At 51.7% G+C, this 27546-nt stretch overlaps 2 protein-coding genes across 20 annotated transcripts in view; one reads left to right on the top strand and one right to left on the bottom strand.

Annotated features, from left to right (window-relative positions):
• The first annotated feature begins 1841 nt into the window (after nucleotides 1–1841).
• Nucleotides 1842–19498, top strand: MPPE1 (metallophosphoesterase 1). 15 transcript variants are annotated; one of them, XM_079942799.1, is made up of 12 exons: nucleotides 2327–2516; nucleotides 3274–3332; nucleotides 10309–10814; nucleotides 11196–11569; nucleotides 14043–14151; nucleotides 15731–15834; nucleotides 16422–16496; nucleotides 17098–17281; nucleotides 17394–17462; nucleotides 17541–17663; nucleotides 18262–18402; nucleotides 19307–19498. In XM_079942799.1, exons 4-12 carry the CDS (start codon nucleotides 11274–11276, stop codon nucleotides 19487–19489), a joined length of 1284 nt encoding a protein of 427 aa, XP_079798925.1. In that variant the 5' UTR covers nucleotides 2327–2516; nucleotides 3274–3332; nucleotides 10309–10814; nucleotides 11196–11273; the 3' UTR covers nucleotides 19490–19498. The 15 variants fall into 15 exon arrangements, with proteins under 15 accessions (XP_079798928.1, XP_079798925.1, XP_079798924.1 ...); XM_079942798.1 differs by having other exon boundaries at nucleotides 3270–3332; XM_079942803.1 differs by lacking the exons at nucleotides 2327–2516; nucleotides 10309–10814 and adding exons at nucleotides 2997–3031; nucleotides 3095–3187 and having other exon boundaries at nucleotides 3270–3332.
• A 2062-nt stretch (nucleotides 19499–21560) lies between these two features.
• Nucleotides 21561–27546, bottom strand: part of GNAL (G protein subunit alpha L) — a 90736-nt gene continuing 84750 nt past the window's right edge. For all 5 annotated transcript variants that reach the window (XM_079942785.1, XM_079942789.1, XM_079942787.1 and 2 more), the window contains 7 exons: nucleotides 26468–26522; nucleotides 25647–25720; nucleotides 25157–25215; nucleotides 24778–24898; nucleotides 23893–24023; nucleotides 22595–22662; nucleotides 21561–22120 (listed from right to left, as the gene is read on the bottom strand). In XM_079942785.1, coding sequence (XP_079798911.1) covers nucleotides 21974–22120; nucleotides 22595–22662; nucleotides 23893–24023; nucleotides 24778–24898; nucleotides 25157–25215; nucleotides 25647–25720; nucleotides 26468–26522 — 655 coding nt within the window. In that variant the 3' untranslated portion in view covers nucleotides 21561–21973. The remainder of the gene's footprint in view (nucleotides 22121–22594; nucleotides 22663–23892; nucleotides 24024–24777; nucleotides 24899–25156; nucleotides 25216–25646; nucleotides 25721–26467; nucleotides 26523–27546) is intronic.

Raw genomic sequence — 27546 nt, 5'->3', positions numbered from 1 at the left:
AACGTGTGAGAGCTTGCCTTCTGCAATTCCCTCTTTCCCAGTTTTATCTGCACTTCTTTCCTCCATGTCTCTCGTCCATGTCCTGAAAATTCTCATCCCACCCTGGGAGTCCCCCTCCATGTGGGGTCTTCTTCCAGAAGAAGAATTTCTCCAGCCCCTCAGGCCCATCCGTGGGCCCCTTGCTGCTGGACGAAGAAAAATCCTTCCTGTTTTCAGCTGCTCTCCTCTCCATGCTTCCTGCGGAACCTGATGCTATTTGGGGTTCCCTGTCATCAGGTTCATTAGATTCTTTACTGTTCCTGTTTCTACCTGCATCTACACTGATGTCACCCGGTCTTGTAGTGATCTCTGGTTCATCCTCACTCCCCTGACATTTGGGGGGTTTGTGGGAATAACTCGTCAGATCGTTTTGCCCTAAGCATCGTCTATGGGTTTTGGATCTGGTACCTACTCACTCAGTTCACAGCACCTAATGGATAAATGGCCCTTTAACCTTCAACACATCTGTGAAGTCTCTTTTGCCACGTAAGGAAACCTGTTCACAGGTTGGGAGACGTGGAATGGACATCTTTGGGGGCCATTATTCTGCCAAACACTGTGCCATACACCCATCTCCTTGCTTCAGCATTAGCAACATTTTGCCAATAGCGGTTATTCTCCTATTATTTCCCTACCGTAAAATTTTTTTCTGGAGTATTAAAGAAAATTCCAGAAATCATATAATTTACCTATAAGTATTTTAGTATGATTCTCTAATCTGAAAAAACTACAGGGGAATTCCCTGGTGGTCCAGTAGTTAGGACTCCAAGCTTCCACTGCAGGGGGCATGGGTTTGATCCCTGGTTGGGGAATTAAGATCCCACATGCCACGTGGGGCAGCCAAACAAAACAAAAAACCCAAAACCAACCAACCCACCAACCAAACAAAAAACCCCAAGAGCATTATCATAGCAAAATTACCAATAACTCTTTAGTATCACCTAACATTCATTCCATGTCCAAGTTTCCCAATCTTTTAAAAAGTGTTTTTGGTGTTTTTTTTGAAGTTAGTTTGTCCCAATCATGACCCAACCCAGGCCAGGAACTGCATTTGGCTGCCTTGTTTCCCGTCTGATTTGCAACAACAGATCCTCCTCCTGCCCTCCTCCCTTTTGTCGTGATGCTACTTGTTGAATAAAGAAATTGGGTCATTTGGTCTGTAGACTCCCCACATTCTGGGTTCGGCTGACCGCCTCCTGCTGGTGTAGCATAACATGTTCCTTTGGTCCCTGTATTTCCTTAAGCTTGTAGTTCTAGGCGTAACCGGATTTCATTTTTTTTCCTTTACTTTTCCGGTTAGTGAGAATACTTTGGAGGTGATGCTTACCTCCTGTTGCATCATATCACTGTTCATACAGAGTCCAGTTGTGCCGGTTTTGGTGATGTTAAAATTGTTTATCTGGGCATATTTGAAAATATTCAAATATTTTAATTAATAATAATAATTACCACTTACTGCTTACTTACATATACCAGGAATTTTGCTAATTGTTTTCTATGCGACTTCTTATATTACATCTCAGTACATTCACTGTACTCATAGATTTGAAAAACGGACCGGACTTGGTTGTTTGGAAGACTCTGAACCACTGCTCCGAGCTTCAGTTTGTTTTTTTGACATAGTGATTCTTGCTTTTGATATACGTGGTTATTTTGAGGATTATTTGAAGTAATGATATGAAAGCATATTGAAAAGTAGAACACGCCCTGCTATAGTGTTATAAAAATTTTTTTTAAAGAAAATCCAAAATAAACAGTTACTGTGATGTCTGTCTCACTTATTCCGCACCCGTTTCTTGAAGGCGCTAAGCCAGGCCCCGCAGAAGAGGATGAAAGCGGCCCGGTGCCGGCGCGCAGCAGCCGGAGAGGCGGGGACGCAGGTGAGCGGCCGCACAGCCACCCTCCGCGGGAGCCCGGGGAAGGGCCCAGAGCCGGCCCGGCGCCGTGCGCCTCGCCGTGCGCGCCCCTGCCCAGCGTCCCTACCGTCTCCAGCCACAGGCGCCCCCGCCCAGCGCCCCGTGTGCGTCCCCTCCCCGCGCCCCACCCAGGCCCGCGCCCTGCCCCAGTGCCCCGGCCCCCGCCTCCAGTGCGCCGGCCCCCGCCTCCAGTGCGCCCCGCCCCTCCGCCTGCGCGCCCCGCCCCTCCGCCTGCGCGCCCCGCCCCCAGCCCCTGCACCTCTACGCCCCACTCCCCGCCCCCAGTGCGCCCCGCCCCTGCGCTTCCACTCCCGAGCCTCTACGCCCCGCCCCCCGCGCCCCAACGGCGCTCGGGCCCCGCCCCACGCGCTCGTCGCCCGCAGCCCGCTGGGTCCGTTGCGGAGCAAGCGTCGCGCCGCTGGCAGGTTCGGGACGTCCGGCGCACTGAGACTGGTGCGGGAACGCACGGGGCGCGCCTTGCGGACCGGCGGTGGGAGTCCGCGGCCAGAGGCCGGCGCGGGTCTGGGCCTCCGGGACAGGAGCAGGCGGCTGCGCAGGCAGGTGGGGGCCAGGCAGCTGGGCTCCGTGTCACCTTCGCGCTGAGGCGTCGGTGCTTCCGTTCGTTGCTGTTACCGGCCCTGCGAGCTGCAGCCCCCTTGCCCTTTTAGGAACGCAGGTTTACCTCTTGAGAAAACCGTATACTGGAAATTATTTATTTGCTGGAAAATTACCATTACCTAAGGCCCATGTATTAAATCGTAGGGGCTGCTCCCTTCCTAGTTTGCTGCTGTAGATTTTTAAAAACCCGTCTTAATTTAAAATGTAATTTAAGATGGAAAATTTAACATGCAAACAGCCACTGATGACATTGTGGTAATAATGAATTTAACATTAGTGGACAAGTATTAAACATGTTTTAATGCTAATTTTTTGGGGGAGGGAAGTTACCTATTCAGTGATAGCTTTGAAGTTAAAAATCAGTCAATGGATGAAATATTTTGCTCCCAGTGATGGACTGCAGCTACTATTGTTGTGTGTTGGGCCATACAGAGCGATCTTGTATACGTGTTTTATGTGTAAGTATTTATACTACAACTTAAAAGAACTGTTCTTGGCCAGTAACTAATGTCGGTCGTTAGGTCGTTAGCTCTGTGGTTCTCGCTGTCTTTTACTTTCAGCGTGCCTCGGGTTCCTTGTGGGCAGGAGGCAGCAGCCACTGTGCCGTCTAGGAGGTGATGCATTTTCCGCTTTAACGATAGTTAATGAATGAAAGATTATTCTGCCGCAAAGCACACAGTTTGTCTTTTATTTCAGGTAGAGGCGCTCTGATTTTGGGGAGCACAAGCCAACCTTCATACCGGTCTCTGTCATTAAAAGGTGAGAAGATGACCCAGTGATATTCCCCTGAATCCAAGCTCCCAACACTTTTTCTTCTTTTTTTAAATATAAAAGTAGTGAATTTAAATCTAAAAGGAAGCCCTTGTTATAGGACATTGTTAACTTATAGGGTCTTCTGTGTGCGTGTCTTCTTTTTTAAAAAAATTGTGGCAAAACCTACATAACATAAATTTTACCGTTTTTAAATGCACAGTGCAGTGGCATTAAGTACATTGACATTGTTCTGCAACCATCACCACCATCCATTTTCAGAGCTGTTTCCTCTTCCCAAATGGAAACTCAACATCCATTAAATAATAACTCTCCATTACCCCCACCCCAGGCCTTGGCACCCACCATCCCACTTCTGTCTCTATGGAATTGACTTCTGTAGGGCCCTCATATATAAATTTATTTATTTTTGGCTGCGTTGGGTCTTTGTTGCTGCGCACAGGCTTTCTCTAATTGCGTTGAGCGGGGGCTACTCTTCGCTGCGGTGGGTGGGCTTCTTATTGCAGTGGCTTCTTTTGTTGCGGAGCCTGGGCTCTAGGCACGTGGGCTTCAGTAGTTGTGGCATGTGAGCTCAGTAGTTGTGCCTCGTGGGCTCCAGAGCCCAGGCTCAGTAGTTGTGGCACACGGGCTTAGTTGCTCCATGGCATGTGGGATCTTCCCGGACCAGGGCTCAAACCCATGTCCCTTGCACTGGCAGGCAGATTCTTAACCACTGAGCCAGCCACCAGGGAAGTCCAAGGGCCCTCATATAAGTGAGATCGTACAGTATTTGTTGTTGTGTGTCTGGCTTATTTCACTCAGCATACTGTCCTCAGGGTTCATCCATGTTGTGGCCTGTATCAGAATTTCTTTCCTTTTTTAAGGGTTGAATAATATTCCATTGTAATTAGATGTTCATGCAACATTTTGTTTATTCATGATTCATCCATCAGTGGACACTTGGGTTGCTTCCACCTTTTGGCCGTTGTGAAACGTACTGCAGTGAAATTAGTGTACAAATATCTGAGTCTGTTCTTTCAATACGTTTGGGTATGTACCCAGAAGTGGGATTGCTGGATCATATAGTTCTATGTGTAATTTGGGGGGGGAACCACCGTACTGTTTTCCACATTGGCTGCACCATTTTACATTCCCACCAATAGTGCACAAGGATTCCAATTGCTCCACATCCTTGTCAGCACTTGTTATTTTCTGTTTGTTTTGTTTTTGATAATAACCATCCTGTCCCTTTTTTATTTGTTTTGTTTTGAGTGACTTGCGTGAGATCACTTGCTGGGAAATAACACACTGGGGTGTGGGCTTCCCTGGATGTTGGGATCACCCGGGCCCCAGACTTTAGGGGAGACCCCAGGAGCTCCAAGCACTTCTGTGTCCTTCCCTTTTAGAAGAAAGTGTTTACTCCAAAGAGGCTGGGGAAGACTGTCATCACTTCCTACCAACCAGAGAGCTGCCCGGGCTCTTCCTCTGTTTGAGTCCCACACTGGGGCTGGTGAGAGGGTGGTTCTGGGCACGCATTTGCCAGTCTTTACGTTCCTGCCTGGCTCCCACTCAGAGGAGCAGGAACAGCCTCTATCCTTTTCCCTCTTGTGTCTGTGATGAGGGTAGACTGTTGTGCATTTAAAGAGAGATGATGGACTGAAACAGCCACGCTGTGTGTTTGTAATTCTAAAATGCCCGGGAAAATAAATAAAACTAAACGTAAGCCATTAAGTCCACACACATTAATTGAGCACCTACTGTTTGCAGGCACCAAGTGGGCGTGAGAGGGGGGGACATGAAGATAAATGGGCTGGGTTCCTGTGCAGGGAGCCGAGAGCCTAGTGCAGTAGGAAGTATTGTTGATGTCATGGCCAGTGCACACAGGCACGTGTACAGAAAAACGGAGCTCAAAGCTTTACTCTGCCTTTCCTCCACAGTGTGCCCTACAGGCTTGTCTTTTCTGTGTTGTTTTATTCTATTTTATTTTTAAAAATTTGGGTCAGAAACCACCAAACTGATTTTATAAACCAGTGATGAGTCTCTTCTAGCTTTTTGAAAAATTCTGGGATAGTAGTGTTATCGAACCAAACTTGGGTCTAATCTACTGACACCAGATTGTGGTGAAGGAAAATGGGGTATTTATTGGAAAGGCGCCAGTACAAGGAGGACAGGTGGCTCCTGCTCTACAACCCCAAACTCCCCATGGTTCTTCAGAGAAAAGTTTTTATAGGCAACATTTGGGGGGAGGGTGCAGGGTGTGTGGCTTTCTTCTGTTTGGTGGGTGGGGAGGTAGCAGGGCGGGGCTCCAGGGATCTTGTGCTCAGCCTGAAGTTGCCTTCCTCCACCTGTGTGGGAGCCTTAGTTCTGCAAAAGAGCTCAAAGTCATTATTGCGTCTTGAGGACCCTGCCCCAAGGCTGCACTATTGTTTCTAGACTGTTACTTCCTTGTCTCTGCATTCCTTCCCTTTCCTGATTAGTAACTGTTTGAATCTGCCCTTTGGGACTCAGGAAAGGTCAAGGAGGTTGAGTGAAGCCTGTTTCCTACAAACGAGAAACGGGGCACACAGAAAGGCCTTGTACCGGAGTGGGCCCCATAGGGTCCTGCTCCATTTCAGTAGATGTTACTGAGCTGTTTTTATACTGTTGTCATCTGTGTTGTCAGGAATAAGAAGTGTGTGTGTAGTAGAAATCAAAATACCAAGATTCAGCCCTGTAGGGGTCAGCAGGGCCTCTTACATGTAGATAAGCCAGGAGGGGTCCTAGACCTGTGAGTCTGCCCCTTCATCCGAGGCCACACTGAGCTGTGTCGGGAGCCTGTATGGCTTTCCTGCTGGGTTAAAATTTTTTTTTTTTTTTTTTGCGGTACGCAGGCCTCTCACTGATGTGGCCTCTCCCTTTGCGGAGCACAGGCTCCGGACGCGCAGGCTCAGCGGCCATGGCTCACGCGCCCAGCCGCTCCGCGGCATGTGGGATCCTCCTGGACCGGGGCACAAACCCGTGTCCCAAACCCGTGTCCCCTGCATCGGCAGGCGGACTCTCAACCACTGCACCACCAGGGAAGCCCTGATGGGTTAAATTTGTTGAGCTTAATAAAACTGACAAATTGAACTTGGGGAGTGAAAACAATAACATTTTATTAATTTTGCCTTTTGAGCCCAAACCGCTAACGCGGAGGAAAGCTTCTAATATGGACAGAATTATTCATCATTAATCCCAAGAAGACAACACACAGAATATAGTCTTTATCATAACCTCCCACTTCCTCCTCTTACAGGCTGGTGATACAGATGGATAAACACATCTTTTTCGTGTGTTTATTGATCAGGCAGGAGGGGACAGTGGCATCTGCGCCTGGGAGGGACCAGACCCCCTGTCGCTTAGTCTAGGAAAGGACACGTTTTCTCTCCATTCACTTGTGAGAGCCTGGACATGAAAGGGACAGTAGCATTTGGTGGTTCAAGCTGTGGCTGTGTTACCGGAAGGGGAACCCCTTCCAGGGCCCAAGGGTGGGGTCTTTAATACTCAGAAATGAATTGTCCAAGGAGACACATGTACTGATGAAGCAGAAGACTTGACTTTAGTGGGAAGGGGCACCCAGGTGGAGAGCAGCAGGGTAAGGGAACCCAGGAGACCTGCTCTGCCACATGCTTGTAGTCTCAGGGTTTATGGTAATGGGTTTAGCTCCCCAGGTCCTCTATGGCCAGTCATTTTGCTTGTGCCTGTATTTGGTCCAATTGCTGGCAGTGCAGGCATCTCAGTCAAGATGGTTTCCAGCGTGAGGGTTTCTGAGAGGTTGGCAGGACATATTGTACACTGGCGTCTCCTGCCTTCTTTTGGGCTCTCCCTAATTCTTCTGGCTGTTGGTAGCTTGTTTGTCAGTCTGTGTTCCTTATCAGGACCTCCTGTTATAAGATAAATCATGCAAGCGGTCATTATCCTCCCTGGGCAGGGCGGGCGGTTTCAGTCAGTGGTTCCCTAACAGCTGTGGGGATCTTAAGTCACTGGTTTTTATTATGGTTGAGATAAAACATAAGGTTTACTTTTAGTGAGGCAAGGGCCTGGGGGCTTCAGGTGTGAAGCGTTAGAAGCACCACGTAGTGAATGAATGGAGAAGCAGGGTCAGCCTGGCGGCCATGGCTCCCAGACCTTCCGGTCACTGGCTCTCCTTCCCTGGACCTGCTGGGTTCCACTGACCGAGCCTGCGGGAATCCCTCAGGGTGTGAGTTTGACGCTAATCTTGTCCTGAGTAGCCTGCCTCATAGGGATGAAATATAATTCATATTTTACGGTAAGGTGAGAAAACCTTAGATACAAAATTTTTCTCTGCCCATTTGGGCCTCATCCCCCATTTAGTGTGTGCTGTGCACCTGCACTGACCAGCCCTCCTAACTTAGAGAGGGCCTTCCTTCTTCATCTCATCAAGGGTCACAGCTCCTTATGGGGTGACCTTCCTTCTTCAACTTGTAAGGGACCGTGACGGCCCACCACTCACTGCTTGTACAGGCAGGTCTGGATTGTGTAAACTGTCAGTGATACATTTGATGTGTGACTCTTTGTCTCAGAAACAAAAGAGCATCTCCCAGGTTGGCTTGAATAAAATTTTCCATTTTTTCCTTAGATCGACTGTTGGTTAATTTTACTGTCAACAATAGAAAGACTTACTTTAAAAAAAAAAAAAAAGCACTTTTGTGAACATTTCTGTTAATCTCCACGGGTGCAGTGGGTGCAGGTGCTGTGACCCCGCGAGGCCCAGGGAGGGTCGGGGACTTGCTGAGGTCCCCCAGCAGAGCTGCGGTCGATTCTCACAGATCTGACGGAGGATGCAACACCGGAAGAAGAGCCAGGGCTGCTCCGTCTCGCTCTTTCCTGCCCCGCCGGCCGCAGGGTAGTGATTGGTTGCCCATGGCTGCAGGTTCCCTCGAGCCGGGCCCGGAAGTGAGCAGCAGCCAGGTCCCTGAGGCCGGCCGCAGGCTAGGAGCCAGCAGAGGGCCGTAGAAAGCAGCCGTGGTGGAAGTGACGTCTGGGCCCCTGGCGTGGGGCTCAGAGCCACGCCTGGCCTGGTTCCCCCACCGTGTCAGCCCTAAACACTGCCTTCACTTCAGAAGGTCAAGGGGGTGGGCTGTGGCCATGACGTTGCAGACAGCGTTAGGAGCACGACTTTGATGGATGGTACAGTGAGTTTTGGAAAGAGGAAGAAAAGCAGTTTCCAAGCTTTGAGAAAAAGGAACTCTGTTTGAAAGATTTGGTGTAAGAAGCTGTCAAATATGGTTTTCACTCTGATGGTGAGTTCTATTTTTTTTAATGATCACATTATACCAGGTTCACGTGGTATTGGGGTTTTCTCCAGAAAATGTGTCTCAACAGCCTCTGGCTGGCCTGCTGCCCCCCTTCTTTCCTTTCTTCCCCTTCCCCCCCTCCTTCCTTCTAAGTCCTGTGGTTTGTTTGTTTATGGCAGAAAGAACACGGAAGCCTGAGGAAGGGCCAGGGCTCGGCTTGTGCCCTCTGACCCGTTTGCCTGGGCCCTTATCTAAGCTGACAGCTGTGGGGCATAGGGCGGGCTGGGAGGGGTCCCCCGTGCCCACGGTGCAAACCCACCGTGTCTCTTCTTGTCCTCGTGCTCTTGTGTCCTCCCCCCGGGGTGTGACCTCCCTGTGCTCCCAGGTCTCTGTCACCATGCCGTGGGGAACAAGGTTCTCTGACGGAGCAGTGGGTGTGGAGGAGCCATTTAACTTTGTCCTTAGGGTTTTCTCTTGGGAAACTGGGACCCACAGAGCAAAGGCTGCTGACGGAAGGCTCCAGACCAGCCCCAGGGCTGGGGCTCCCTCCCTCTCATCCTCGTGCTTGGGGACATTAGGGTCTAGCAAGTTTCAGCTGCTGTTTTGGCCTTGGCTTTTAGGATTTTAGGAGATTCTAGGACTTTGAAAGGAAATGGGACAGTGAGAGCAAGTGGTTTTGGTCCATTTGAATGAGTCCAGGCTGAGGCTGATGGTGTTGAGAGGGTTCGTTACTCCTCGAGTCCCTTCGCTTTTCCCTCTTTTATCAGCGAGCAGAGTCCCTGCCCCGAGTCACACTGACGGTTGTCCACACCTGAGGTGTGACCGTGACGGGTGCATGGCAGCAAAAAGGACTTGCTCCTCCTCCTCGTGCCATCCGAGGAAGCGCTGGCCATGTGGGCAGAGGTTCGCGTCGGGTGACCACACGTCACGAGGCGGCGCTACCACCCTCAGAGCCACTCTGCACTCTCCTTAGAGAAAACAGGTAGGGAGGACAGTCCAGGTCAGAGGGGAAGGGCTGGCTCCCATCACTGACGGCCCAGACCTGGGGGTAAAGCTGTCGTGTGTCGTGCGTTGTGCGTCTTCCGTGATCCCAGGTCACATGCGCGGCTGCCTGTGACCTCTGTGTCCCAAGGGACGTGTTTAAAATCTAGCCTTTGAGCCCTGCTCCCTCTCCCACCGGGTACTTACTATAAACAATGCGGTTCGCGGGCAGACACGGGACAGGATGGGGAGGTGGGAAGCACCTGCCCGTCATTTCCTCGTTTCTAAAAAGCCGCCTGTGGAGGTGAGTCCTGAGCAGTGCAGCCCCACAGCCGTCAGCATGATTTCAGTCGTCGCAAGCCGGCTTCCTCATTGATCTGTTTCTGGTATTTTCAACACTGGGTTGTGTTTTAAGCTTTTGTTTAATGGCTCAGCATACACGTTTGCCCGTGTTTGTTTTTAGGTGAGGTTTTGCTGTTTTTCCACGTCTTAGGAGTTGCGTGTTATAAACCCCACTGTGGAGTAGGCTGGGCTTGTACAGGTGCAGGTGCGAACATTCTGGAAGCCGGACTTTGCGGCGATTGTTTTAAGCCCTAAAAGAATGAGTGTCCTTGTCCCTTTGGTTGTCAACCATATGAAGGTTCCTAGATCCATCCTAGAAAATCACCCCCCTGGAAAGGACTCTGTATTTATTGGCTCAGTTAAGATCCATGGTGGTGTCTCCACAGCTCCCCCTGCCTTCTGGGGCTTCTCCCGAGTCTGAGCTCTCTGTGGCCTCCAGGTCACCGCCTGTTGTAGAATCCTGGTCTTGAGCACTAGTGGAGGAACCTAAAGTGGAAGGCCACCTCTCAAAACCCACCTCAGGCCACTCTTTCATCAACATTCTCGTCAGATGTGTCAAAAATGGATGCAAAGTTCATCTATGATTCAGATGAACCCGTGAACATTTGAAAGGTTCCCGAAGAGAGACAACCGCACATAAATGTCTTATAAAGGAAGGCCATCTAGAGTTTAAGGCTGATGTGCAGGTGAAAACCCATGTTTGTGGGAATGTGTGTAACCCAATGCGGTGTTCATGGCTGTGGCTGCATCAGACCCCAACCCTGAGCCAGCGAGGAAACACCTTGTCTGTGAATGTCTACTTCTTCTGTGGAAGAGCCGTGTAGAAAAGTGGAGAATTCACACCAAAGGCAACACTGTTACATGGGGCTACGGCCTGTTGATTTTTGAGGAGGTAGGTGGGCATCCTTTTGGGAGCCAACTGGCACCTGTTTGCTAATTGTTGACTTTTCCTGTTATGTCTTGCACCTTAAACATCCTTCCCTAGACTCCCTCCATCTCATGATTTCTAAAGTAGTAAAAACTTTGTCATCTTGGTGGGAAGATCATTCTAGTAGCGCTATCCTGTCATGTGGAGGTGTAGAGACCGCCTAGGAAGCCACTGTTTTCCCTTATCTGTAAGTCCTGTGGTGGGTCGTCCTGGTGAAAGTACAGGACAGTCCTGTTTATCTGGGAAGGTGATAGGGTTCTGGAACTTGCTAGTTCTTAATGGAGGGCTAGTGACAGTGGCTTGTTAAGGGACACACATCACCCGGTCCTCTTCCTTTCCCTGCAGGTACTCGGCTAAGACACCAGCGCCAGCTGCCCCTGGCCAGGAGTCTAGTTTCCTTGGGGGAAGTCTCGTGGATTTGACATGGCTGCAGAGGACACGGCCTCAACCCGGCTGGGGGCCGGGAGGCAGCACCTCCGTCCACTGAAGAGGAGGGGCTTGGTGCTGCTGAGACTCACGGCCATCGTCTTTGCTGTGCTTGTCTTTTGTGAATTTCTAATCTATTACCTAGTGATCTTCCGGTGCAGTTGGCCTGCAGTGAAAACTCCCGCGGATGCCGGTGGACTCGGGACCCCTGAGCCTGTGCTCAGGGCCATGTTCTTGGCTGACACCCACCTGCTCGGGGCTGTGAGAGGCCACTGGCTGGACAAATTACGGAGGTAGGGGCTGGACAAATTACGGAGGGTTTTCTGTGGGTCCGTAGGCTGGAGGCTTGTCGGCCTCTCCCCACGGGTTGGGCCTCACGGCTTCACGGACGCGTTTGTTATTTTCTCCTCAAAGAAGGATGTTTGGGACATTTGGCTTTTCCTTTAACTTACTATTCACTGAGTGTCTGTTACGTACAAGGACCCAGGATTGTGAGTCGGGTGTGGGTCTGGGTCCTGTGGCTCTGAAATAGTTATCAGGCCTCTGAGCTCCTTTGTCTCCCTGTCTGCAAGTGGATTCATACGGGAAACCTCACAGGCCATGTGGACGAGGTCCGCGGAGGGGTCTTCCTCTCCCCCTCACCTCTCTGGTGTGAAATTTTGAGCCCTTGGGTTTGCCCCTCTGGGAGACTGGAGGAGGAGCAGATTGTGGTTGTTTCCCTGGGGACAGCTTAGACCTGCTTGGCTTAGTTTGTTTTCTCATTGGAAGGCTTTTTAAAATGTTATTTAAAAAAATTTTTTAAAAATTAATTATTTTTGGTTGCGCTGGGTCTTAGTTGTGGCAGGTGGGTTCCTTAGTTGCAGCTCGTGGGCTCCTTTAGTTGCAACATGTGTGCTCCTTAGTTGCGGCTCGTGGCCTCCTTAGTTGTGGCTCACCAGCTCCTTAGTTGCGGCTCACAGGCTCCTTAGTTGTGGCATGTGAACTCTTAGTTGCGGCATGCATGTGGGATCTAGTTCCCTGACCAGGGATCAAACCCGCGTCCCCTGCATTGGGAGGCGGATTCTTAACCATTGCGCCACCAGGGAAGTTCCTAAAAATGTTATTTTTAACTGTGGTAAAATGCAAATAATGTAAAACTTACCATCTTAACCATTTTTAAGTGCACAGCTTGGTGGCATTAAGCACATTCACAGCACTGTCCACCTGTCACCCCATCCATGCCCAGAACCTCATCATCTTCCCCAGCTGAGACACTGTCCCCACTGAACACTGACTTCCCCTTCCCTCCCCCAGGCCCTGATCCCCCACCATCTACTTCTGTCTCCAGCAACTTGACTGCTCTGTGTCCCTCAGTAAGTGGGTCCCACAGTGAGTGTTTGTCCTTTTGTGTCTGACTTGATTCACTGAGTGGAACGTCCTCCAGGTCCATCTGTGTGGTGGCAGGTAGCAGGATCTCCTTCCTTTTTGAGGCTGAGTTTTACTCTGCTGTCTAGACGGACCACATTCTGTTTATTTGTCATCTGTTCCTGGACACTGGGTTGCTTCCACCCTTTGGCCTTTGTGCTTGATGGCATGAAGGCAATTCCTGGCTTGGTGGCCCTGTCCCTGGCACCTTTTCGTCACCATGGCTTCATTTGTGCCTCCTTGGACAGGCCTTTACTCCTGTAGGTGGGAATGTCCTCCAGTGCTTGGGATGTCCCCAGGGTGGGCGAAGGAGGCGGGATGGACGGCGGGGCTGCTGTACCTTCTTCCTCAGAGTTTTAAACCCCAGGAGGCATGAGCTAGACCAGGGCTAGGGTGAGGCCCAGGTTCTCTGTTTGGGCCTCACCTAGGGAGCCTTGTTTATGAGCAGTCCCACGAGCAGCCTGCCGTGTCCTCCTTCTGCTGCTTCTACACGCTTTCCTCGCCAGGGTGAATAACAGTAAATCAGGGCAAACCAAGATGTGTATTTGTGAGGCGTTCTGGATGAAGCAGTGGCCACGCAGAGAGGTTTCTTGGCCTCAGTCTCCCCTGACGGACAGTTACCGTCCCCTCTATTGTGCACCAGACGTAACGCCCGCTTTGGGAGGGGAGAGGAGCTGGGATCACAGGACAGTGGTGGAGTCGGAGTTGGCCAGGGAGCTGGAGGCGGGGCAGGCGCTGCCGATTTGAAGCCCCACCAGTGTGGGCACCGTGCCCGCTCGCTTCATCCAGTGACTATCCGTGAAAGCAGGTTTCACTGTCTCGTTGACCACAGAGAAACCAGGAATCAAAGGCAGTACGCAGCGTTGGCGAGGCGACCACGGGTTGCTGGGGGGCGCTGTGTTGGGCTGTGGCCTGATGGGCTGCAGACCCGAGGCTCTGAGCGATCATCTTCCTCCGGGAGTTCTGATGCTGGGCTGTGTCTCTCGTCTCCCCCAATAAGCCCTGTGCTGCATCTCCTCTGTGTGTCCGTTGGCATTGGCATCTTTGGAAGCCGCATCCAGGCCTCCCAGGCCCCTGGGCTCTGGTGAAGGAGGGACAGCTTCACGTGCAGGGTGGGGCGGGTCTGAGGTCCCCTCCAGGGAGGCAGTCCCTGCGGTGGTGGGAGGGGCAGCCTGATGGTCCCCTGGTGCCTTTGCCCCCTCAGTGAAGCAGGTGGGGACCCTGGCTCTTCCAAGCAAGGGGGGCCATGGAAGAAGGAGCAGGGACCTTTTAGTTCACATTTTAAATGGCCTGTCAGACCGTCCGCTGGATGTAGCTCTGCCCGAGAAGTGGATTGACCCTTCCTTTTCTCTTGGCCTCCAGGGAGTGGCAGATGGAGCGAGCCTTCCAGACGGCACTGTGGCTGCTGCAGCCTGAAGTCGTCTTCATCCTGGGAGACGTCTTTGACGAAGGGAAGTGGAGCTCCTCCCAGGTGGGACCCTGCAACCCTGGCACCCTGGTCCTGTGCTGAGGTCCAGCATAGGAAGCCCAGGGAGTCGTGGAGCCCTGGCCGTGGGTCGGAGGTTCCAGCATGAACAGTGTGTGGCCTGTCCTGAGGTCTTTGGGCTCTGTGTCAATGACAGTTGTGAGTTAGGTCGGCTCATCTTAGGTTTGCCTGTGTAGGAGACACCTGGGTTAGCCAGACGCTTCCCACGAAGCTCTCGGAAGGGGAAAAGTAAGCAAGAGGGAAGCGTTTCAGTTTTCCCCGGAGTTACAGAGTACATGCTGAAACGTAGCTTGACTTTAGGCTCTTAAAATAGAATGGCTACATCATGAGATTGTGCTATGTACAGGTTACTTGCTTTCCTCTCATTTTCCTTCCTCTGAGGAAGGTGGGGAGAGCCAGGCCCTGGTGGGAGTTTCCTTTGCCCTCGGGCCCGAGACCGGGTGATGTGAACCTTTCCACAAACCAGAGAGAAAGGCCCTTCTCACCTTGGCTGTCAGAATGCTTTGCCTACTACATTCCTGGGATTAATGGGAAAAAAAAAAAAAAAGCTGTTCTCGCTGCTTAGTTAAAAATGTTCTGTCACTAATGGTTTTGGAAGATTTTTTTTTTTTGGCTGCGCCGTGCAGCATGTGGGATCTTAGTTCCCCAACCAGAGATCGAACCCGCGCCCCCTGCATTGGGAGTGCAGTCTTAACCAACTGGACCACCAGGGAAGTCCCCTGGAAGATATTTTAAAAAATTCATTGAAATTTCGCAGGACGGTCCTAAGCTGTACAAAGAAAGTCTTGGTCCAGGTATGACAGAAACCCAGTGTTCATAGGGTTGCAGTGTTTGTTGTGATCTAGTGCAGAACTAATTATGAAACAATGGAAATGCTGTATGTAAAAAGCAGCTAGTTATAAAATGAGGTTGGATATAGATGTTGGTTTTGCAAGTCAAAGGGAACATTTTATCTTTTTCTAATTTTATGTTATTCTAACCTTAAGTATTATTTGTTAAAGTCTTTGTAAATGTATTGAAGGAATCTCTATCCAGCTTATTTCCCTTGGTTGGGCCAAATTTAAAACTTTTAGGATAAAGTTGACTACTATTCAACTAGGTATTGTCCAGCCTGGAGTGTTTGTCCAGTTTATGTTTTTAGGCTTAATAAAAATAAGAACTAAACAAGCATCATTCTCAAGCTTTAACAGTTAAAGTCAGAGAAGTCTCGAGAGAGAAGTCCTCATCCTGGGGGGACACACAGTGTACTTGACGTTTCTGCAGAGCCCGTTCTTAGGACATGCTCAGATCTGCGGGCATCCTCACTCAGCCTGGGGTCTGTGCGTGGCCGTCAGGTGACCTTGAAATGGTGTATGAAGCAGGTGGTTTGGGGAGATAACACCATTTCATTAAAATTTGGCATCAAATTAAATAGTTAAAATATTAAGTTAGTTTTGGGAAAAGAATGTTAGAAATTCCACACGATGGCTTTATGAATGTCTGATCTGGGCGGGAGTGACCTCCTCACCCTCAAAACAGGGCAGGGAAGGCTCCCGGGCCTCAGCGGTGGTGCTTCTCCCCACAGGCCTGGGCGGACGACGTGGGGCGCTTCTGGAAGATCTTCCGACACCCGCCCCATGTGCAGTTGAGGGCCGTGGCCGGTAACCATGACATCGGCTTCCACTACCAGTGAGTGGTCAGAGGAGGCCCCTGCGCACGGCTGTGCCTTCCTGCCTGCCCAGCCTGGGGGGCCTTACCTGTGCGGTCAGGTGGCAGGGCTCCACATGGGCGGGACTGCTGTCCTGCACATCATACGCTTGCCCCACGGCTGATCTGTATGTGCCTTGGAGTGATTCTAACTTGAAACTTACATTTCGTGGCCAGTTTTCTTCCGGGAATCAGAAAACGACGATTTGGGCTTTACTAGCTAATGTTCACACGGTGCTTCTGATGCGCCAGCCTGTTAGAAGCACTGTACTTCTGTACATTTAATCTCTTATTTTACCTAGTATTTTTTATTACTGTACCCACTGTACCAGTGAGGAAGCTGGGGCCCTGGGGACGAAGCCGCTAGCCCCAGGCTCCAGGCCCTGGGCTGGTCAGTGGTGGGGCAGTGGGGGTGGCACCTCTCCCACCTGGGGCCCATGGGAGCTCAGAACGAAGGGCGCTGGTCAGGCCCTCAGGTCCCGGAAGTTACTTTCTGTGTTCATGATACTTCTTAAGATGTCTTAAAATGGCTCGTTCTGAAATCTGTTTCTTTTTACAATTGAACATAGGATGAACACATACAAAATAAAACGATTTGAGAAAGTTTTCAACCCTGAAAGGCTGTTTTCTTGGAAAGGAATTAAGTGAGTATCATCTGGGAATTCTTATGAAGACCCCTAGAACTTGAATTTCCTTAAGAAAGTTTAAACACGATGGTCATGTCCCAGATCATTGGATTAATCGGCTTCTTATCTCTAAATTCTTTAAGCGTCAGGCACCTTCTTCGTGCCCGGTGGACGTGCATGTGGGAGAGGAAGGCACATGTAGTGGGCGTCTCTGACAGTGCACTAGAGGGAAGGGGGCCCAGGGAACCACAGCTGGCCTTGTTGTCAATCCCAGTTTGGGCTCCTCTGGCCCAGCTAGCTCTGCAGCACACCTACCCCCACCAGATTTTAGGCTTTGCTCTGTTGTCTTATTTCACGTCATCTCCAAAGGGAGCCAGGGTGTGTGGGTGGGTCTTCGTCTCCCCATTTTACAGCCGAGATCCAGGCATACAAGGTCAGATGCTCAGCGTGGCGGTCACCTGGGACCTTTCACACGTTCAGGGTGGAAAAGCCTTTACCGCGTCTTGGACTTGCCCAGAGATGCTGTTTTGTCCTCTTAGCATCGTCTGCACCTGCAGACACAGCACAGCCAGGCTGAGACTTACAGCTGTGCTGGGGTTTCTTCCCTGTGGGTGTGTAGCTTCTGTGTCCCAGGGACACAGTCGCCAGTGGACAGCACAGGTGGCCCATGGCTGATCTCCTGCCCTTGCCTCAGTTTCGTGATGGTTAACAGCGTCGCACTGGAAGGGGACAGCTGTGATATCTGCTCTGGAGCAGAGGCTGAGCTCCTGGAACTCTCTCACCGGCTGAACTGCTCCCGGGAGGTAGGACCCCACACCCTCCCACCCCCAGGGCATGGCCTCCCTGCCTTCCCTCCCCACTGTCCACCGTCCAGTGAAGGCAGGGGTGTGAGTTAAGGGCCTGACCTCTGACCAGCAGGAGCATCGCCCCCAAGAGTGTGGAGACAGGCAGCGGCTGCCGGCCTCGGCCCCCATCCTCCTGCAGGTGAGGGGGTCCCCGCCCGTGTTTGGAGGAAGCGTCCAGGGTCTTATGGTCCCCTGACTCATCTCTGACCCTGAACAGCACTTCCCGCTTTACCGGAGAAATGACGCCAACTGCTCCGGGGAGGACGCGGCACCCCCCGACGAGAAGTACACCCCCTTCAAGGAGCGCTATGACGCGCTCTCCCAGGAGGCCTCGAGGAAGGTTTGCTGCCTCTGGGACGCAGGGACGTTGGGGACACAGGGACGCGGGGTGGGACAGGCAGTGCCTGCACAGCTGTTTCATCCTCCCGCCCCCCCGCCCCCTCCCCAGGAAACCCACTTCTGTTCCCTAAGATCTAGTTAATAACGTTCTCAGCTATTCTTTATTCTGTTTTCCTATCACCACGTATTTGGGAAGGTGAATGACACTTAGAGTTAAGTTTTTAGGGACTTAATTAGAATGTGCTTTCTTAAGTGTGTGTATCTGTATGTATATATTCACACGAATATTGATATACTATATGGTGTATGTAATATGCAAAGCAAGTACATTTATGAAGTAGATTTATAAAAATATTTATAAAGAGAAAATATAATTGAAAATATGAAATCTGGGATGAGAAGAATAGATTCTCCCTAAGAGCCTGAGCTCAACTTTTGGTGGAGTCTAAACAGCCCAAAGGGTTTTCAGGGCCGAGGGAAGCGGGCCCGCCCACCTGCGGGGGCTTCATGGTAGCCACGAGGCAGTGGCCGCGGGGTGGTGTCTGTGGCGGTGGCCCTGGGCCCCGGCTGCACTCTCCCCACCTCTGCTGTCACTGCAGCTGCTGTGGTGGCTCCGGCCGCGCCTGGTCCTCAGTGGCCACACGCACAGCGCCTGCGAGGTCCTGCACGGGGCCGGCGTCCTGGAGGTCAGCGTGCCATCTTTCAGTTGGAGGAACAGAAACAACCCCAGTTTCATCATGGTACGTGAACCTTTATTTTCGTCTCAAAGCTTTCATACGTATTTAAATCAACACAGTGATCAACTACTGAATTGCTGCAATCTGTGAAAATACACAGAAGCTGTAAACACCACCCCCCTGGCGTACCAGCAGGAACACCTCTCAGGGGACAGTTGCGGCTGCGCAGGGACACCTCGAGGCGTCTCATCCTGCGTCCCTGCAGTGCCCTTGGGTACCAGCTCTGCCTATTCCGTTTTCTAAGGAAGCAGGGTCATCTTGTGTTATTTTCCAAACACGCCCATTTGTTCTGACAGAAAAATGCTACAGCTCTTGCACATTTATTAAAGATGTTAATTAGTGATGACCTGAAGCTTCAGCTCCTCTCTTTGACCCATGAGTCCAGCATCCAGGTCACAGTGCTTTCATGTCAGGGGCTTTTACTTCATAACAAGATGGGGAAAACCTCCTGTTTTCAAATTCAAAGTAAAACAAAGTTCCCCACTGTCATTCCACATAGCAAAAACATCTACCAAAAAAAAAAAGAAAACAAAAGCCCACTGAGATGCCTCCAGCACACGTATTTCTGGTAACAGTTGCTTATTTCAGCATCAAGTGGCGTGAACAACAGCCGTGTCCTGCTTGTTCCTGGATGACCACTGATGCTAAGTCTCCAGGCCTCTCTGAACCCCTCTGCCATGTGCCCCCCCGGGTTTTAGAGGAACCCCCTGTGCCAGGGGCTAGATTCAGTGGAGGTCAGCTCCAGGTCGTGTGCACTCGGCACACTGGGACCCAGTGCTTGGGGGCGGGGGGTGGCTAAAGGCTGTGCCCTCGGTCTCAGGTGCCTCACGCCCAGCGGCTGCCTTTCCTCGGTTGGGTCTGTGGGTTGGCGCTGTCACGGCAGCTAACGGTCTCGCTTACTCTCCAGGGCAGCGTCACGGCCACAGAGTACGCCCTTGCCAAGTGCTACCTGCCCTGCGAGGACATGGTTCTGACCACGTACTGCACGGCGGCCGGGGGCCTTGTGCTCCTCACGTTAGTCCACGCTGGGCTTGTAGCCTCACCTTTTCATTTCGGTTGGAACATGCTCAGAAAATTTAAGACCACGTGAGTAGCAGGAGATGTTCTGCACTTAGTAGTAAGTCCCGAAGCCAACGAAACTGAACTTCGGGCAGTGCTTACGGAGGGCGAGACCAAAGTGGGCCATGGGCACAGCTCGTAGGATCTGGGTTGCTGGTGCAGAGTACTGCAGAATCAATAGTTGATTGTGCTGTTCTCACGCTGTGAAAATGGGACTTGTCTCTACAGCTGGTCTGTCTTCTCGTTTTATCAAATATATGTGTAATCAAAGATTGTGTCTGTACAGTGTGTAAAAGCTATGAATGTCATCACTTGCATGCACTAGACAGCCTTCCTTCCCCAAGACGGAGGGTTAGCTGTTCACAAATGCTGGGTTTGCTTCTGTCCTCCTATGAGTAGTTTTCAAGTTCTTATATTTTATAAAGCTGTATACTTAAAATAAAATACAGATGCTACAAGCAGGAATACATTGTTCTCAAGGCTTTTGTATTTCTGTGCTAAATTAATGGAATCAGATTTTTATTAATTAATTAATTTTTTTTGGCTGCACCACGCGGCATGCAGGATCTTAGTTCCCTGACCAGGGATCAAACCTGTGCCCCCTGCAGTGGAAGCACAGTCTTGACCACTGTACCGCCAGGGAAGTCCCTGGAATCAGATTTTTAGATGAGTGTAATTTTCTCTCCAGCAGACCAAGTTGTTAAATTTGAATTGAATGCCTGTCAGTGATCAAAAGAAACTTGAAAAATGGACCAGGAAGAGGCTTTTTGTATTTAAAAATAAATATGCCGTGGTAATTTTAAACCGGATAAAATGTATTCTTTTTGTGTTTTTTTCCCTAAGAGTCTGGCTCTTCAATCAGACTTTTAAATAGGAAGTTTAGTTACAGTGGAATTGTTGAATAATAATGCATGTAAAAATATACAATTTCATTTTTTTGGGTGTATGTGTGGGGCTGTAGCTCTTCAGATTTTCATGTTTTACTTTGAAAATGCAATGGAAACTGAAAATCATTTCCACTTTATATGTCTCAGTTCAACTGAGAGTTTTATGAAATAATCAAGGATGACAGGAACAGGAATTCGATGATAATGAAATAAAAAAATGGGATGGTGCATTGTCTGTAAAGTTGTCATCCTTTATTTCATGGAAGAGCAGTATTTAAATGTGGATGAGTTTACAAAGGATTATAAGATGCTGCTTTATAGAGTAAACTTAAAAATTAATATTAAAGACTAAAAGACGAAATGGAAGTTAATGCAGTAACGCAGGCTAGGCTGCCCCATCTCTGCATTTGTGTTGTTGAAATATAAGCTTGGACAATTTAAAAGATTGTCTTTGACCTGAGAAAACCGCCCTCAAGGCCCTGGATAGACGAGAATGGCTTTCTAGGTCTTGAGCTGGATGTAACTCATGAGGCTGCATTTGCAAGTCTTTCAAGGTTGAGAAACAGCCATGTATTTTGACTGTGTATTTCAAATAAAGGCTTTGTAATGTTCCTTCTTCAAAAGGCAAATCACATTCTATCCTTTGATTCTCCAAGCCTGGAACAAGCCTGGAACCCTTGTCTTTTTCTCACTCTTTGTTTACGATGAGACCTGTGGTCAAGTAAGTGGTTCAAAAACTTTGACTAAGGGAATGGGTGACCTTGGAAAAGTCTTTAAATTGCCAGATAATTGAGAAACATGTTTTCTGGAGAGAAAAAAACATCCTTGGTTCCCCGAAAGAAGCTTGTGATGTGGGTGTGGCATTTTGTGAAATGTGGATGATTAACGTGTATCATTTATATTTATATAAATTTATATATATATATATATATATATATTTATCAAGGAGTATTGTTAAAAAGTACCAACCTGATAAAATACCCTAAACTCCCTATACACCATTCACTCCCTTTCTCAGAGCAAGCGGCAGTATGATGACAGCTGTTCAGCACAACAGAAACACGTTTCTTTTACAGGGACAGCCATAGTCAAGGCACGGAGATCTACAGGGATTTTCCTTGAGTAGTTATACAAAATAATATTACATTTCGTGGTCTGTACAGTGTAATAAACCAGCAGTAAAACAACAAAAAGAACCTATGAAAGGAGGCCGTTGCCTGAGCAGCGTGAGTCTGGGGACCATCGTGGATGGGACACGTGTGGCCAGAGCGAGGGGGGGGTTTCTGCTGATGTGTGGATGGTCAGAGGGGCTCTGACACAGAGGCTGAGGCCAGCCGCCCCTGGAGACAGGACTGAAGGGGGTTCTGTCCCCACTGCGGCTTGGGGGCTCCTCTGAGTCATGGGCCCATGGGGTCAGAAGGGCGACGCCCCATCACGCTTGGGCCAGTGCGTCTCCCCATCTGCCACGTTCTCCACGAGTCGGGGCCCCCTCACCCCCACACAGACCGGGGCGGGGTGGTGGGGGCAGAGGTGGCCGGGGGCCCGGAGGTCACGAGAGCCCGCACAATGGACGGGGACTCGCTGCTCTGTGCCGGGTGGCCCTGGGGCGCGGGGCGGGGCTGGGGGGCTCACAGGAGCTCGTACTGCTTGAGGTGCATCCGCTGGATGATGTCCCTGCAGTCGTTGAAGACGCGGCGGATGTTCTCTGTGTCCACGGCACACGTGAAGTGCGGGTAGCAGTAGTGCTTGCCGTCGCCCGTGGCCGTGCTGATGCGCTGCGGAGATGCAGCCCGTCAGCTCCGGGGGACCGAGGGCCGGGGGTGGGGGCGTCTGTGTCAGGACTGAGCCCCCCATTTCTCACTTTTTATGTAAGTTTGAAATCATCTCAAAATACAGAGTTTTTTGAAAAAGGGAACGTCTGAACCTGAGCAGGTCCGTTTCCATGTGACCCTTGAGCTGAGGAGAGGCCACACCCCGCATCCCACTGAAAGGCAACATGCAAGCGGGGTCGGTCATCTCAGTGCTGCCCCGAGGCCTGTACCCTGCCCGTTCCTGCTGGGAAGTTGTGTGACCTGAGGTCGGAAGTCCGACCTCTCTGAGCCTCCGTGTGCTCAGCTATGAGATGAGGGGACGACACCTTCCCATCCCTCATTGTTTGGGGGAGATTAAATAAACTCGTGAGAGACTAAGTGCAAAGAGCGGGGTCACCCTAAGGTGGCAGGACAGCAAAGGGCAAGGAAAATGCTCACCAAGAACAGATCCCGGATGAAGAACTTAGCTCTTGTGACTTTGGGATCTTCTCCCGCATCTGGTGTCGCTGTAGAAAATCAAAGGGAATTTTATTTAAATGACATGACACACAGATACAGCTGGATGGAGGCTGTGCACACAGCACGGAAGCACACGGGCCATGCAGCCAAAGACTGAAACGTGACCTTCGTCTCTCTCCTCCTCCCAGGTCACTTTGACTTCAACAGTGGTTTATGTTTGGTGCCGGGTGAACAGCTTCTACTCAAGTCAGATGAAGCGTCTCACTGACTGGTGAGCCGGCCCCCAGTCGCCTGCACCTGGTGAACCGTCCTGCAGGGAGGGCTGCCAGCTCATCCTGAGACTTCCCAGGAAAAATGCTGACCAGACAGGGTAAGGGGAGCGAGGGGCTGGTTCCCAGGAAAGGTCAGAGCAGGCCCGGCTGCTGCGGGGTGGGTGGCATGGGGGCTGGGGTGCTCCCAGACGGCGGCTACTACCCGGGCCCAGGAAGCACCCCGCCAGGCTGGCTGAGGTTGGTGCAAAGACCGCGATAGGTTTCTTAACTTCTAACTGAAGTTTCTGGGAGAGCCCCCTTCATCCTGCTTTATCCAGTTTGGGATTAAACCTTGAGGAGTGGGGTTATTTTGCCATAAGCAAATCCCTCCTTGGAGACTCTGGTGGCCCAGGAAACTCAAAACCCAAGAGCAGCCACTGGAAATGGGTCCCGACTCCTCCAGGTTTCCCAGACGGGACCTTCCCGGCTTCAGCACTGAAATTCCCACGTCCCAGGAGTCTCACAGCCTCCCGGGACGGCTGGTCACCCGATGAAGTCACCATGCTGTGGCCAAAGTCATCACTGGGGACAGAGGCCTCAACACGGTGGTCGGCAGCGGGCAGCTCGGGACAGAGGTCACTGCTGCCCCGTCCCTGCGGGCCTGGCCAGAGTGACTCAGACAGCGACTTCCCGGTCAGTCACTGTGCGGGGTCAGCAGGCAGGTCCAGGCGGACCGACCGACACGGGGCCCCGGGAGGCAGAGCTTCCCTGCAAACCCCGCATTCACGTCAAGCTGCCCTTCCTCCTCCTGCTCAGCGTGGACCAAGCTGAACTCTGCAAATTTTACAAATGGGACCCTAAGGACATTTTAATACTCTAAAAGCTAAGGGTGGGGCAGGAGTCAAGAAGATTGATCTAAATTAACTGAGTTTCCTAGATTCATCAGAACCGTAGGAATTACAGTTACAGGGCTATGGAAAGACAATTCTTTCCCTTAATCACAAGATACTTATTCTGGAATCTTACCGTCTTCAGGAACAGTATAATTTGCGTACTCTGGGAAATAGTCTTCAATCTTTGATTTCCCTGCCAACACTTTTTCTGCCAGCATATCCTGTTTGTTCAAGAACAAGATGATGGAAATGGTCCGTAACCACCTGGAAAGGAGCAGGAAACACACACAGGTGTGGGTGCACTGCCTGAGCAGGCACCTCTGTCGCAGGCATTATCCATGGAGAGGACAACGTGCTGCCCTCCGGACGAGGCGCTGGGCTTGGGATTATTTGGTGCCCCGGAACCTCAGCCCCCACTCCATCTGCACACAAGACTCCCTCATGAGGATAAACTCTCAGGAGGAGGATTCAGCTCCACAGGGCTGTACTGGCGCCAAAGCCAAGGTTCACGTCAGGAATAAATAACGCTCGGATTTGTGTGGTGTAATTTACTAGTAAAGGGTCAGAAAAGCGGGAGAAGTTAAAGCTCTCACAACAACAGAAACAGAATAGATGGTCACGCAGGGCATCTGCGGCTCTTGGGCGAGGAGCTGGGTGTTGAGGGTCTGGGTGGGGACCTGTCACTTCGCTGACAAGTCGAGGGAGGGGCTCAGGGGTCATCGAGTCATGAGCGGATGTTTTAAATGGGCGCTTTTTGCATTTTAAAAACCAAACGAAACCAATTTTGAACCGTATATAATCTTAGGCTTCCAAATCAGAGTTCTGGATTTTTGTGACAAAGTCCCATCAGCTTCACACCCCCATCTTAAGTAAGTCTCTACATTAAATGGACTGAAAGAAGCTTCTTATGGTTTTAGAAGATTTATCACAAGGAAGGACTCCATCAGAGAACAAAGATGAAAGCAAGCCCAGAGGCATTTTTAAACGCAGCGGGAGACTGAGTTTACTGTCTTGTCACCTGTTGTTCCAGATGCTCTCGAAAAGGTCCAGGGACTCGCGCAGGCGGTTGGTATTGTTATCTTCCCGGATCACCATGTTGTAGCTGCTGCAGGCGGCCACGTAGATGATGGCGGTGACGTCTGGGTGGGAGGAGTGGGGGAGGCACCTTGGTTATTTAGAGCAGTTACAGCCACCCATGTCCGGGGAGAGCTCCCTTGTGATCGCAGAATTGACCCGGGGCCCCCAAACTAGCAGAGACATTGTGACCCCAGGATGCTTAACTTCCGTATTCATGGGACTAAGACACTTGATAGGTGAGTGGATTGAAAGCTACTGAAACACAGCAGCAGGAGGGAGTGTGGGTTTGTCCCCATTTTATTGAGAGAGGGAGAAATCACCATTGAAGCACTGGATCCATTTTCTTCTCTCGTCCCTCTGGCCTCCGACGTCAAACATGCTGGGGGAGAACATGGGTTGGGGGGTGCCGTTAGCCGGGGGCGGGAGGACATCTGCCCTTTGCTCTCTCCCTCCCCCTGGCCCGTGGCTCTGCTCCCCAGGTGACCTTGCAGACGGGCCCAGCGGGGCCTCCCCAGTCTGGCCCAGATGGGTGTCCACACCCCGGTATTTCTCTGATCCCGGCCCTTAGCCCTGTGATCAGTGGCTGCTTGGCTCTCTTTCCCCCTGGGCAGCCCCTTGCCTGCGTCCTCCTCCTCTGCACCTGACTGAGGCCACCGGGCTCGAGTGCCTCCCTTCCCTGCACTGACACCTGGGCTTGCGGGCGCGCACACGGGTTTGCAGCACTGCAGGCCCGGGATCGCCCGGTATCCAGGCCACTTCCCCGACCCCAGGCCTGGGGGGCCCGCGGGAGGGTCCTGCCCACACGCTTACTGGAAGTTGACCTTGTCCACTTGGAATCGTGTCTCGAAAATCCCTGACGTCAGAACTCTGCACCTGAGGAGGTCCTGGGGGCAGAGAAGAGAGAAGCAAACAAGTGACCCCTGTCCTCAGGAGGACAGCCCGGGGCAGCCACAGGCTGCGAGTGTCCCAAACAGCAATTCTCTCCATCGGAAAAGAAACAGGACTTAAGAGACCAAGAGACAAATGCTCTTGGTCTCGCTCCCCGGAGAAAGTCACAGTTAATGTACTGGTTTGGTCTTGGAGACTTGATGGCTCTGCTTTTATTTCCTTTAGAAGCTTCTTGTAATCACTCCTGAGTGTTCCCGACTGACACCATGTCCCCAACAGCCCGCCAGTGTCTGGGGAGAGGCGCCCGTCCCGCCAGCTGCCGCTCCGGATCAGACTCACTCTCTCTCCTCTCACAGTTCTAGTCTCTAAGGTAAAAGATGATGAGAAAGCCGTACAGTTTCACAAGGCTGACACCTCTGCTGGCCTGTCAGGTGTCAGGGTTTCTTTCCTGGTCACCAGATCCATTAGGATGTAAACTGGCCACCGCAGTGACTCTGGAAGTGGAGGGCGGTGGCCCCTGTGAGCCCGATGAGAAGTGTGAGGACAGACTCGAGGGGCAGGCTCAAGGCCAGGGTAACTGAGCTCCCAGGGTCGGCCTCGTAGAGGGATGGACTCCAGGGGACGACCAGGAGCTCAGACCTCGGGGGTGGGGGGCGCAGGGAGCCTCCTGGAGGGGCATGGCTGGGCCCCGAGGGTACAGTGTCCCCCGGTTCGGGCGGTGGTCGCGGCCCAACCCCACCTACCTGGTCTGTGGGCGTGTAGTCCACCAGGCTGACGCTGTCAATTCTCTCCAGGAAGCTGAAAAGAAAGCCAGACGTGCTTGGGACTGCTCTGGGGACGCCTCTGGGCTGGGGGGCAGGTGTGCAGGGCCTGCACGAGCCCAGGGGGACGGGGCAGCCATGGGCCAGCAGCTTCCCGCGTTCTTCCTGGACACGTCTCCCCAGCAGGTCAGAGTCCTGAGGGTCCTGATCCGTCACGGTGGGGGAGTGGGGGTCCAGGCCTCTGCCCTCCCTTGACAGGTTTGACATGTATTTGTCTTTCTGTTTATCGTCTGTCTCTCCCTCCAAATGTGGGACCCACAGGGCAGATCTGGCTTGTTGGCCGGGTTTCCCCAGCGCCTGTGGGGCAGCCCAGCCCCTGCATATTTGTGGGATGAAGTGAGCAGGGGGCTGTGAGGCCCAGCCTGCAACCGACACAGGAAGACACAGCGCTGGTTAACCAGTGAGCAAAGGACCACTTCTCAAGGTGTGGGGGCAGCAGAGTGTGTGATGAGCGGGCGGGGCTCTGAGTGCCCCAGTGGGGCTCTCCTGGTGGGGGGTCCCTGTGGCTGAGGTGGGGCTCCAGCCCTGGGGAGAGTGGATGTGACCTGGATCAGGGAGACTCGGCCGGAGTCCCTGCCTGGACAGCTCGGGGTCCACTGTTCCGTATCTGGAGTAAAGTCATGGTGGGCCTTTCTCCCAGCCTGTGTGCCCGTGAGCTTCTGCACAGAGGGGGGAGCACCTCCCCACCTCCACGCAGTCCCCCTCCCCAGCCAGCACTGCAGGCCCTTGAGCTGCTCACAGGAGGAGGTGGGAGTGCAGAAGACCCCGGAGGAGCCACAGGAGGGGACCCCGGAGAGCTGAGTCTGGTTTGAAAACCACAGTGCACTCTGGCCCAGTCCTTGCCGGCCTTGCATTTGGTGGAGTGGAGGGCACCTCAAAGTCCATCCCGACCATCTAGCAGGACAGGAAAGGGGCAAGAAGACTTGAGTCTGTGATGAAGGGGGAGGGGTGTCTGCCGAGGTGGGGAGGGACTCTAGACTATAGCCCAGAAACCTGGGGGC

The sequence above is a fragment of the Stenella coeruleoalba genome, assembly GCF_951394435.1.
Source record: "Stenella coeruleoalba genome assembly, chromosome: 14".
Taxonomy (NCBI): Eukaryota; Metazoa; Chordata; class Mammalia; order Artiodactyla; family Delphinidae; genus Stenella; species Stenella coeruleoalba.
This window is presented reverse-complemented; position numbering and strand designations above follow the sequence as displayed.